Here is a 13,982-nt window from a genome sequence, read left to right as displayed (position 1 = left end):
AACTTTCATATTCTTTTTAATGAAATATCAAATAGATAATACTGAGGATAATAAATTAATATTGAGGATTTAGCTGTGTAGGGTATTAAGTTGGGGCTTTGCCTAATCAGACCTCCTTAGGTATAGTATAGCAAGGTAAAAATAATAGGAATACCTTCCAGTAACTCTGGTAGATTAGTAATACATACCCTGAAGTTCTCACAGGTGCATTTTGGGAAGCATTACTCCAGACATACACAATTTCATATCAGTATTAATTGTTGGCAGCAGTTTTTCACAATTGTCCTTTTATACTGAATTCATTGAAGAGGCTGGCACAACTAGACAACAGCCAATACAGGGAAGCAAGAACTGATTTATTACCCGTCAACAAGGAGATCAGATGTTTTTAATACAAAACTGTTTTTTTACTAGTACTTGAGTACCTCTGTATCTATTTGCAGAATTTTGTTTACTTCAGTTGGGAGCAGTTAACTGTGACATGTAAAATGAATTTTCTAAAATAAAAAAAGAAACACACCAATGGTACTGAGATGCTCTGCAGCTTTATACAAAGGGGCTTCATTTTAGCTTTCAGTGCATCCCCTTAAGATTTCAAACATGTTTAAACTCTACAAGTATTGATGTTTCTAAATAAAATACAGTACATGTAGTAGGACGCTCCCTATATTTCCACTGGATTCCAGGCTATACAGCATGTTACTTGGAATATTTCATAGAAGACAAAATATAACCTCTATTCTACAGTATATCTCTTAAAATTGGAAATGTTCTTGAGCTATTTGGTGATCTCAGTTTGTGAAGTTAAAACTAACTTTCCAATTTATTTAATATGATACATGTATCAAAATGGAGCTTGAAGATAGTATGAAATGCAAACTTCACAATTTTTTTTAGTTTTTACTATTAACACACTTCCTCTTTTGTAATTTGCAGATTTGTCACTTCTGCTTTAATGTTTTGATTGAACATCCTGATAACAGAATGCAGTATATTGCTATTATTTCCTTTTTGTTTTTACATTATTGTCTGATAATAATTTGTGTTGTGCAAAGCAATTCTAACATCTAAAGAAAAAATGTAATAGCCCAATTTTTTGTATCATGTTAAGGTTGTCTACACTTTGTGGAGCTCACTTGCATCAGTAGATGTTTCTACAGGAATTAAACACTGACCGCTGTCCATCTTACAAAATGGGGACTAAAGTAGCCTTTTTTATGCAGCAAAGCCCAAAAGCACTTTGCAAAGAGAGAAAGTTCTTTGGAACTGGAGATTTTTTTTGTATTGTAAATAATCATATCTTAGCCAGAGCCTATTTTGAGATGTTGCAGGCTACTGCCTGGAGGCGAGGCTTATGCAGATCCTCTAGGGTCACAAAATTAACCTGACCTCCAAGTTTAGAGGTAGTGGCATGGAAGGCAATGGAATTCCATGGACATGGGATGGTGAACCCCCAGAGTAGCTTTAACATGTGGCATCATGATTTGTATCCTAAGGCCAATGGGCAAAAGTAAGAAGAAGAATGAATTAGTTTTAGGCTTGTTTAGTGTATGTCCACCAAGGGCAAAGGTTATGACCCTGAGATTAAAATAGTGCTGTGTATTACAAAAATGAGCATTAGCTTCATTTTCTAGATGATAAAACGTGATATTAGTTGTGAGTATTCAAGAATACTCTGACATGCCCCTAAAAATCTGCAGTGACACAGCATTGCTCTCTAGTGGCAGCATCAGTCAACACTGGAAAAAAGCTACAGAAATTGTTAAAAGCACCAAGCTTTCTTATTGTATTTTAAAATAACTTATACACTACTATATATACAAACAAAAGTTGCAAATTGTTAATATCTGTAATTCTAGTTAGTCTGTTTTATTGTATAAAGTTATAAATATGTATGAAGGAAATGTATTCTTAAAAGAATCAATCTTAGTTATGTAAATTTCCTTTTGTTCAAATTTAAGGTACTGTACACTGTGTCCCTAGAGAATTCCATGCAGATATAAATGAGGGTTGGGCAGCTTAATTAAACACAAATAACTTCATTGCTTGTTACTTATGAACCTTCGTTTTTTATTATCAACCTTGATACAACATCTATCCCATCATGTAACATTTGTGCCATACTCATTTGATCTTTTAACAGTCAGCATGGAATTTTATATTCAGCATTCATTTTTTCTATTTTTAAAATCTGTGCATTAATGGAGTATTTTTATAAATAAATAAATAAGTAAATGAACAGCATCAAGCCATCAACCTCACCACCTCTTTGTCGCTTGAGACTGACTGCTGCTGAGTTCCTCTTAGATGAAAAAACAGGTGCCTTCAAGAGTGGAAGGGTGTGTTTCTGAAAAGTAATATTCCTAATACTCAATAATGTTCCATGAATTATGTATCATGGGTTAATATTTTTCATAAATTGCCATGTGCTTAAAGTTTGACCACTTTTACAAAATTCAGTGTTGTGTATAGTTTATTCCAAGGCCAAAATGTGGCAAGAAGCTCCCATATATGCTAGGGTTCACCCTATAATATAGTGACAGAGTGCTGGAACTTTGTGCAGTACAAAAGAGGCATCTGTACCTCCACATATACAGTATTCTGTACATGAGGAAAATAATGTGATGGAGGAAAAAACATTTCTTTGAATTTCCAATTGATTTACACAATTTAGTCATCCCTGAACACAGTCTGACTACTTTTTGGTGTAATGTGTTTGTGTCTGTTCCTGTGTATGTAAAATTAATCAATTCACCTATATGAAACATGACATAGTTATTAGCATTGTAAAATGAAATGTTAGAAGTCTGTTGATTTTGAGCAAAATTAATCCAGTAGATTTATTTAAATCTCCACATAGAAAACCAAAGACTTGCAATATTTTACCTCCAAAATCACATTAGGGAATGTCATATGCTGGTCACTAGGGAATCCATTCCCAGGAATTTGGGAATCCTGCATGTCATTCCCGGGAATGACACAGTGCACAGTCATCTCACATGTGAACGGTTTTAGAGTGAGCGACACTTGTTTTTAATAAAACTACTGCAATATGTTGACACCAATAAAAGACTAACCTTAGCTACAAGCAGTTCATGCTGTCATATAAGTACATGTATCTAGTTAGTTGCGGTAATAAGAGCGTAGAAAGCACAACGTGTTGCGCGGGCGGTCGTCCAGGCGAGAGAGCACCTTCGTGCAGAGTACACCAGCTGCTGAGAAAGCACGCTCTGCCTCCATGAAGTAGGCGGCACAGTCATCAGATACTGATACACTTTTTCTAAACAGTGCCTGCATTTGCCATTGCTCTGAAACTCCGCCATTTCAGCTTTTACTGATGCATCCAGTTTTTTGTCATCATTCTGTGATGGCAAGTTTCTTGGCACAGATAATGCAGATGCAACAGACTGACGCATTGCAATTTCAAGTTGCTGTTCAAAACTGTTGTCTGATGAAGTGCAAGCTGCAGCAATGGCGCCACCTTAATTATTTTCAACTATAACTCTGTTATTTCTTGATCGATTTTTACACCTTTACACGCTATATATGCGAGCTTGGCCGTTCCCGTTCAGCCGGGAATTCCAGCAGTTTCATTCCCGGGAATGGGAAACGTCCGGGAATCCAGCCCGGGAATGGATTCCTTACTGGACACATCAAATGCTTTTTTTGGGATTAGCAGCAGGAGTTAATATTAATACAGAAAAACATGCTTTTAAAATACAGTCCTGTTTTGCAGTTTATTGAAGTGAAATGGTGCATGTTCTTAATGCTGTATTTAGAGTATTTAATGTGCTAGACTCTTTATCAGCGTAAAAAAAGTCCTAACAGATGTTTAATGGTAAAATGGTTTTTTTGGTCTTTGAAATGTGGTTGGGGTTAATTGGCGAGTACTCACTGTATGGTGTTAGTTAACACTGTTTCTCTTGCAGTGTATCCAAAGTTCTATTATGGAAGTGTGCATTGATGTTTGTATTTCATAATTTGTAGTCTGCCCCAAAGAATACTTACTCATGAGTATCTCGGCAGGTGTTCATACCATTGTCCATCTTGTCTTTTCTAAGTGAGGGTTGGAAGTTACTGTAGTAAATGAATATACAGATGAAACTTCTAGTACAGTCTTTGTGTTATATTGGATGTCACTGTGCATAATATTGATTTGCTTTGTGATCAGTACTTGCTAACATTTCACTGCACAAGTTATACCAGTTTATAAATTTGCAGTGAATGGAACCAAAGAAGATTACATTTTGTTTTAGCAAGCAAAATTATTTTTGTTTGGTATGAGTTCTGTTATTTCATGGATATTTAAAGAGAAGGGAGAAAGCTATAATAAAAGTTTCATAACAGCTGCAAGGTTGGCTTGGGGAAGTCTTACACTATGTTAACTTAATATGCTGTATATAATTATTTTTAATTTGTATAGTATAAAAATAGGGTGAGGAAAGCTGAAATTTATCACTCTTCAGCATTAGTGCGCTGAATCCTTGTTTAGTCATAGAGCATGAGCATTGTATAAGGACCATTTTTACATCTACTTTCCAATGCCTGTACTATACTTTGTTTGGAGGTCATGCAGCCACTTCTACCCTGCAAGCATCAGTAACTTTCATTTTAAAAGTGGAAAGAAAATTCTGTATGGTAACTAACTGTAGGTTAGTCATCTAGTTTGAATAATGAAGTGTCATGGTGACACAGTGGAGTGCTGCAACTGCACAGATCCAGCCTCCTGGGTTCAAGTCCCAAAGCCTTTTCACCGTCCATGAGAATTTGAACATTCTCAATAAATCTATGTGGGTTTTCTCATGTATACTCCATCTTTTTTTCTCAAAAATGTCATGGTTAGGTTAACTGGTAATTCCTAATTAGCCCTGTGTAATTCTCAGTGGACCTTTCATTGGCCTGGCACCCCTGTCCAGAGCTTTTTTCTGCCTTGTGGCCAGTACTGCCAAATGCCTTGCTGAATTTTTGAATTGTATTTAGTAGTTTGAGAATGTTATGCTCTATATTTTTTAAGTATGCAGTTGAAGAACATGATTTTTTTGTAAATGAACTCGGGAGAAAAGGTTCTGTGTCTGTTAAGTTGGACCTTTCCTATAAATGGCTTTGCTTTTATTCACATTAGGCATAACAACTCATCTAATACTGAAAATGGAATTTCATAAATACTTAGTTTTATAGAAATTGTTCTAGGTAGTGTCACTTTTAGTTTTTTACTGTGACTATATTTTGTAATAAAATTTAACGTGTGGTATCCCAGTAATTAATGTATGGTGTATGTTGTGGAATTTGAGGCCACCGATTTCTTTTCTTGAGACTTAAAAGTACTTTGAAACTTGCATATGAAGTTTAGAATGCGCTTTTTTCAAAAGCTGCTTATTGCAGCCCAGAGGGCTTCAAACCAGATTACACAAAAATCATGATGGACTGAGAACTCTGAGTGGAGGCCTTTTTGTTAAAGTGTTTCACAGGTTGTTTGGCTGATTGACTGATTAATAGCTTTACTTTCTGTTGTGCAGTGGAATGAATTACTGGTAAAAATGTCCAGGCTCTGATTATTGCACATCATTACTCTAAGTTTTAGTCTCTTGAAAATTATGAAATTAACTAAACAAAATGACATTTTAGCAAATAAAAAGTAATCAGGCTCCCAAATTTGGCTTATGATAATGATTATATGGTTGTTTGTCTCTTTATTTTCTAATTATTTGCAAATATATTAACATTGCTGTTGTATTTTGACTGATATTATTATTATTGATGAAATTGTGATTTGGAAGTCATTGTTTGTTTTAACAGGATTCAGGTCAGGGCGCTGCTGCTGCTGTATTATGTCAAACAAGTCAGTGAAAACGTCACATTTCCTGCTTCTTCACTCTAAATGGAAACTCCTTATCTGTTGTCCAGTGATGATAGGATAAGGGTAAAATGGTGATGGTGTTATCTTGTAAAGCAGAACAAAATACAGTACATTTTTGGGAGGTATTGTGATTAGGTTTATGGTTTGAATGTCTGCTGTAAGCTTCCTTAGACAAGAGCAGCAGGAAATGATGGGTTTTGTTTTAAAAGCAGGAATCTCAGCTCAGCCTCTGTCCCCTTCAGTGTGTTCATTAGTACTCTTTGGTTAAAGTAACTTTTCTTCTGTATACTGTTAGTGCAATTGTGTTGCTTTTCAAACCAATTACCTCAACCCTTAGTGTCAATTTGTGCTTGTAACTTAGAAATCTAATTTGTTGAATTACCCTACAAATTATCCTAACATGTAAGAAGATGTTTACTTTGGATACCTCACATGGATGTGGGTTCAAAGTGCATGCATTTGTGGTGCTTGTGACTGTTAAGTCGCCCCTCATGTTCAAAGGAATATCACTGTTTGTCATACTTTTTTTCTAAACAATGCGTCTCCCGATTACTGAGATACTGGTAAAAGTGTTTGTCTTTTCAGCAAGTTTAACCTAAGCAGCATGTTCAAGAAATGTGATGTGGTGTGTCAAAGTTTAGAGATAGAGCTGCTGAATTCTTAACCAGCTTAACTTAAAAAGGCATTTTAATCAGTAACCATGGTGTTATTGGCTTGTTGTTGCTTAATATAGTAATTATGTTAATTAATAAAAACATGCCCTTAGCTTACATTTTAAAAACATTGGCCAGGTATAAACTGTTGTGTATATTAACATCAGTTCTGAACTCTAGCAGATCATGTAGTAAATCTGTAGTAACTCTTATGATGGTGAGTAGTATGATTGGTGCGTTCTGAAGAGCATCAACTGGCTATTATATTAGATAGTTAGATGGCCAAGGATCGAAAAAGATAAGCTGAAGTGGAACATTTCAAGTGAGGTATATGGTGTAGGTCACTTTAATACTTAAATCTCCCCTGCCCAGTTTAGTGAAGTTTTTAGTATCTAAGATCTTAACTTGAAGGAGTAACAATACCACACTGCTCAAATGCTGAAATCCTTCTTTAAAAAAGGGCACTAACCAGAAAAACAACCATTACATACCTGAGAAAAGTGGGAAATAGTACAGTTCTTTAAAGGAAACCTGATTAGATTAATTACAAAATAAGACTATATTTGCTGGAAAATGTTGGAACTGAAGGCAGTCAATTTATTTTGCCAGGTTGAACAGAAGGGGTGGGGCACATCCAGCAACAGGAAAGTCCAGGGGCCACCATGTGGGCTAAAGCAACGTGGTTAACTCCGTCATTGGTCAGATAGGAAGTGCCTGGAGACCGACATAAATGGCCCATAAACGGCTGCATACACACACTGGGGGGTCTGCCTCCCCTTCAGATAACACGGCAAGCCTTTTTGGAAATTACTGTAACAGCAGTGTATTAAAGTGTAATTATCAAGTGTCTCTTCCGCCCCAATCCCCCCAATATGTAGCCATGAGTAAGTCTTCCTGTTCATTGCTGCTGCCAAGATAACACTTCAGGAGGCTGAGTTGCACACAGTTTGCAAATTAACCCTTTCTGTCTAGGACATATTAATTTCAATGGAACCTTTAAGACTTTTGAGTTACTACAGTTATCACAGTTTTATTGGGGGATAGTTAAACATGAAACATGATCTGTGATTTTTGTGGCTTTGTAAGCCAAGGCTTTTTTATTAAGTGCCCGGGCTTACTCTTTTGTTTACATAATTTCTGTTAATAATTTTCATACTGATATTCTTAAAAAATGTTTTATGAATTGCGGCATTATAATTGCAAACATGTAAAAGTGAATATTATTGTACTTATTATTACACAACTAGAAATCATAGGGTCTATCAAATTAGACAACTGCAGAGTTTTAAATTTCCAAAGTATCCCAAACTTACCCATTTTTCTGACAGGCAATACACGTGCTGCCTGAAGGAGCTGAGGCCCGTGTAAAGGATTAACAGGTACAATCAGTTCAGCTGTAGTCTGGCCCTTTGTTTTTCTTTTTTTAGAAAGACTTGCCTCTCTTCCATTTATGAGGTCCAAAACACCCACATTCCTTCTTCCTCTTAGCTATATTATATGTATTGTACTTATGTGAAGCGCTCATTACACAAACACAAGTTTGCCCCTTCAGCTTAAGGTAAATTCACATTTGTTTAATTTTGTGTGGTTGAGTTGCATATTGCTTGGACTGAGTCACTGGGTATGTCAAACTACATGACTGTTATTCACAGAAGTATGCCATGACAGCCTTCGACTCACTAAAATTATGTAAATGATGTCTGTGACTGAAAATTGCTGGAGAAGTCGTGTAATGTGACAAGGTGTTTATTCAACACAGTACAGTTAGTGAGCCATCACCTCATTACAACCGCCTGTGAGTGTACACCAACTTGTCATACCTTGGAATAGCATTTGACAACACTGCTGATTTTCAGCTTGGTCAGCTAAAAAAAAAAAGTTGTAGCTGTAGTAAGCTAAGGAACACAGCCACTGGACTCAGGAGGAGTTAAAAACATGGCTTGCTCTAATGAATACCTGAACCTGCTAATTCATGTTGATGAAAGGATCAAGTTGTGGTGTAAAGCCAAAGAAGCAATAGATACATCTTGCTGTTTATCAGGACAGCTGCTTATGGTGTGTTAGTGTGTAGGGGATGTTTTTTGTGACAGAGGTTGAGTAGAGCAACATTTTGAAGCCTGAGTAAAGAGTAAGTAAAAATTAGTAATGATAGCAAACGGTGGTCTATGATTGCTGTGTAAATAAAATGTTCATAAAAGCTGGATGCTTTTAGAATAAAACTATAATGATGTTAAATAACAGGGAAAGAGGAAACTAGGAAAAGGGAGAATTTCATAGATATCTAGCAGATTTACAGCTTACTTATAAAGTATGTTGGGAGTGGTTATATGAGATGGTGGACTGAAAGTAGTGTTAGATCGACTTTAGTATCGATACCAACTTTTGTATCTCAGTACTAGTACCAAAATGGTTGTGAAGCAAATGGATAACTCCAAAACCCTGATTTACTCTGGCCTCCCTTGTGCGCTGTGCCATCATGCGGCTCTATATACCACTTCCCTCTTGACAGCTGTGAAGTCCCAATCACATCAAAGCCATAAGTCTCCCATAAAGTCCAGAGGGCATTGAAACAATTACCCCAGTAAAGTTCCAATCATGTCGAAGCATGTAGTTTTGTTTTGTGAAGTCTATGGAATATCCGGTTTTCCACCACTACAATAGCGAGTGTTGAGGGAAGTGGGGGAGGGATTGACTAGAAAGCTGACATTTACTTCCGGTACTGAAATTCCTGAAATACTGGTACTGTACTGTTTTAAAATTTGGGTTTTTCTGTACTGGTATAGCATCAACCTAACTGTCAGTCTTTCTGCTCACGATCAGTTGTTTAGTAAAATTATTATATGAATTGCCTCAAAATAATAAAATAGATGTCAGGCCTTGGACATCTCTGATGACTGCTGTCGCATGTTTATTGCCTGTGCCTGAGAATGTCTGATATGGCCTGATCTACACTACTCCACACAATTAGAAAAATTGTGGAATGGTTATACAAATAGGACCATGAGTTCTGCTTGGAGTTTTCGTCTCCTTAGTCACTAGATTTCACTCTACAGTAATCAAACATTTTGCAGGTGAGGTGGAACAAGATGTGTAAAATAAATATCAGGTAATTCTTAACAACTGTAAAACGCATTTGGATAGATTTGCAAATCTAAATTTGCAACACAACATGTGTTCCTAATGGGTAATGTACAAGTGATCTAATAAGAGTTTTGCTATTTTAAACCTGCCATTGTTGCTGTTGAGAAAGTCCTCAAAGAGTGAGTGCAAAGTACAGCATAAATCACCCACAGAAAATCTGTCTCCACATGTAAATTTTAAAGCCTCCTATATTTCAGTTGTTTTGTGTGAGGACCCAAAGTGATTTAAATGTATTATGCCTATTATAGTTTTTTTTGTTTTATCATTAGATCTACACATTAACCAGTGGGTTATTTAAGTGATCCTTTTATGTGTTAGTCTCCTATAAGTACGAGTTCCTGAGGTAGAGAGCACTGTGTTTGTGAATAGTGTGTAATCCGAATTTTGTTACAGTAATTTTTCATATTGCTATAATTTGTTAAAGCTGTTTCTGAAATCCTCTTCTCTCATTCCTTTATATGCAGGTCAGAGTGGTCTTGGAAAATCAACACTGGTCAATACATTATTTAAATCAAGAGTAAGCCGCAAGTCCTGCCAATCCAACTATGAAGAAAAAATCTCAAAGACGGTCAACCTTATGTCTGTCAGTCACAGTAAGTGATACAGGGAGGCTGGATGTATATAAAGGCCAATGAATGGATGCTGTACATGATACAAATAGTTCCTTAATATGTTGTTTTATAAACTCATAACCACTAGGCTGCAGTTGTCTTACAAATGTTATATCTACACAGAAAGCTATAGTATAATGACTAAGAAAGTTGACTATTCACAAGGATATCAACAGCACTGATTGACCATGTAACAGTGATCAAATAGTGTCATTCAGGTGCTCCAGTTCTAGAAATATATAAGCAAGTATGATTCGTAAATCTTTTGGAATAAACCTGTTGACTAAATATATACAGTATGTGTATATATCTTTGCTCCTCTTTATTATGTTTTATATATTAATACCTATATAAAGCTTTTTCAAATGCTGAAGAAAAAAAATCTCTTAAAATGGAAGAATAGACTGTACATGGCCTGAGAAATTCCCATGGCTGAGCAACTTTGTCAGCCTTCTGTCAGCCAGCACTCCTCACCTTGAAACTTAGAAGGGATGAGAGCACTACCAGTGTTAATTCAATTTCACAAACTTGGCCCTCTTCTGTTAAGAAAGCAAAACATTGATTCTGACATCACTGAAGCTTTTCAGACGGAAATTATGCCAATTTTGGTAGCACATATATTTCTCCCTATTAAAGTGATAAACAATTTCTTGCTTACATAAGTACAAGTTTAAAAAAAAAACTCCAAATCATGTAGATGTGAAAATTTCATTTCATCAGAGTTACTTGAATTAAAGTTTTTTAAAGACTAATTGCAGTATCCAGATTTGATACATCAGCTTTATTTGCTTTTTTTGAACTGATATCTTCTGTATCCTTGAAATGGGCTGGCATAAAAAAATTATAAAGCTGGAAAATGATAACTTATAACCTTGAGTAGTAATATGAAACCATAAAATTCTTCATACTGGTTTGCTACATATATTTGTATCTTCAGTGATGTAAAATATATATATTTTAAAGTCTTTCTCATGCTTAAAATGCCTAATATGTAGCAATCCACATTATAGTTGTTGGTATTTTTTCATAACAGCTGGAACAAGGGTAATGTAATTGACTTGCTCAGGGACACACAGTGAGTCAGAGATTTGAGTTCACAGCGTTGTAGTTTAACGTCCATTGCTTTAGTCATATACCACACTGCTTGTCTAAAATGATCATTAAAAGGAAACCTATGGTGAATTGTCAGTTGATTAGGATTTATATACATGTTAATGTCTCTTTTTTGTTTTAAAAGTTCTTATGTAGTCATGTTGAAAGTGTCAACACTGAACGGTACACTCCAGGCCATACTTATCCAATCTATTGTAGATCTTCATGCAGAAAATATTGTATCTATCATAGCCTACAAGGCCTGTATAGTGCACCATCTTGTCATACAATTGAAGAAATAAGCCTGAATTGTTGCTGTGCAGTTTTAAGTGGTTTTGGATTCATTCAGTTATTATCTGTGTTTGATTGCCCCATATAAATGCCCTTATAGGACATCCTCTGACTGTACATATTTACTGAAACCACAGCTGTGCAGGACATTGTACTTTCCAGAGCACATATTGTGAGTTTATGATGTCAGGTTACTTTCTGAATACCTCATTTGCACTTGTTGGTGTTAGGTTGGCTTATTAGAACATGGTAGAACTTCATTGAAAACAATCAGGAAACCTAGCTTGGGCTAGTCACATTCTCTTGCGTTTTTTAACTTGTGCATGCAAACCTAACAAACTGAATATTTGTTGATGCGGTGAGAGGGTTGCAGTCAATTTTTTGTGAGATTCTCTTTATAGAAAATATACTTCTGCGTTGAGTTGTGTTGAATGAAGTTTCACAAGTACTAGAATTCAAGACTTTTTTTGATAGTTGTGCAGTGAAATGCTGAAAAAAAATCTTTTTTTTGTTTTATTTAATCTCTTTATGCTCACAACATTAAAAAATAAACATTAAAGAAATTCTTTTCACACACCATCTATTAATACCCCTTATTTATGAAAAAGTTTTAACATCTTTTGATTTTAGATATTTCTTTGTCTTAGGTACTTCCATACACCTTACCACCCACTTTGTTGGTTTCTTCTTAACAATAAAAAAAGTTGCTTTTTTTTGAAGACATTTCTAAGTATGTTGTGGGCTTAAAGGGTTTGGAGGAACTGGCTCAGAACATTTTTATATTTTGTTCTTAACAAGGTGTGTCCAACACTCCACATGCTATCTCCAGGCTTATGCTTCTCTGCTCTTTTTCCACACGTTTTTACTTGCAGCTCACCTTATTGCCTCTGTACTTCTTGAGGATTAAGAGCAAACATTATACAATTTTCAGTTCCTCTTTATAATCTGAAGTATTCATTTATATAAGAGGGAACATGTTGCAACAAAGTCTTTAATTTTTGGATTGTAGATGAAATTTATGGTAAAATAAGCACTTTAAAAACTTGCTATTTGGCTTTTGGCTATTTTTTCATCATTTTTATACCTAATTATCCTCATTATCTGTCTTTTTTCTATTTAATTGTGGTGTTGCACTGTTAGATAGGGAAATATTTCTCAAGTGTTTTTATGGCAAGCTTCCTATTGGAGGTTCCCTGTGTAATGATGTCTCACGTAAGAATGTTTAAGCTTATTTGGCAACCTCCCCCCCCCACCCCAACCCTTTGGACTTGTGTAATGAGTGGATTTATAGATTTGGAGGATGGGAATTTGGAAGCAGATATCAGACTTTACTTAAGGCATCATTTCTTTTTTTCCTTAAATGTTTGATTTTCGTAAAGAAGAGAAGACAAATTCTACTAGTGTTGACACATATTCATTGATCCAGCTCTTGGTTGCCCTTCTAAGAATGCCATGTTCAGCTAATAGTCTATGAAGCAGGTACTAGATCTCACTGTCTCTTCTGTGCTTACCATTGAAATTACCTTTTTTAGCTGTTTACTCTTCAGCTGCAATTTTAACGCCATTATAAAAAGTGTCAACAGTCTATATTTAGGGTTGGCCAGGTTTGAAGCACATATAAATCTTTAGGCTCTTTTGTTGCATTAAATCACAAAGCTATGCCAAAATTCCCTCTGTCCCATGAGAACAAGATGGCAGCAGTGTCACTTTGTGAATTGATGACTACCGTATGAGGGTCTGAAGAAGGTGAAATGTCAAAGACATTAGAATAACGGCTAATTATTCTGCACATATCCTGAAAGACTCTTTGATTTTAACACTCGTCATTACCAAAACAAAATATGTATTGGCCATTTTGAGAATAGATGTTTGTTCACTTTAAATCCACTTCACGTAAACTGAAGAAATAAAGATATATGTATAAAAATATTTTAAAAAAGATTAAATAACTTGGTGACATGGTGGATAAGTGCTGCTTTTTGACTACAGGAGTCCTGGTTTGAATCCTGGCCAGGTTACTGGCAGTATTGAGTTAGCAGTTTTGAGTGTGTGTCTGCATACATTTTGCTTCCATAAATGTGCGTGTTAGGCTAATTAGCAACTGTAAATTTACCAATTGTGCATGAGTAAGGGTATGTATACAAGAGTGCTCTCTAATGGATCATTGGAGTCCAGCTCATTGTGGTTGTCAATTGAAACAAGCAACTTTAAGAAACAGATGAATGGATTGATTGCTAGTGCTTTATCCAAGGATTGGTCCTGCCTTCTGTATGGTTTTGATTATACTCTGTCTTATCCAGAACTTAAATTGGATTAAAGAGTTTTAGTACATGGCCT

The 13,982-nt window shown here is 35.6% G+C and overlaps 1 protein-coding gene across 7 annotated transcripts in view; it reads left to right on the top strand.

Moving 5' to 3' along the window:
- septin12 (septin 12) overlaps positions 1 to 13,982 on the top strand; it is a 248,713-nt gene that overhangs the window by 218,322 nt on the left and 16,409 nt on the right. For all 7 annotated transcript variants that reach the window (XM_028814309.2, XM_051933399.1, XM_028814312.2 and 4 more), the window contains one exon: positions 10,116 to 10,244. In XM_028814309.2, the coding sequence (XP_028670142.1) occupies positions 10,116 to 10,244 (129 nt within the window). The remainder of the gene's footprint in view (positions 1 to 10,115; positions 10,245 to 13,982) is intronic.

The sequence above is a fragment of the Erpetoichthys calabaricus genome, chromosome 11, assembly GCF_900747795.2.
Source record: "Erpetoichthys calabaricus chromosome 11, fErpCal1.3, whole genome shotgun sequence".
Lineage (NCBI taxonomy): Eukaryota > Metazoa > Chordata > Cladistia > Polypteriformes > Polypteridae > Erpetoichthys > Erpetoichthys calabaricus.
The sequence above is the reverse complement of the archived record's forward strand: the minus strand, read 5'-3'. Positions and strand labels throughout refer to the sequence as shown.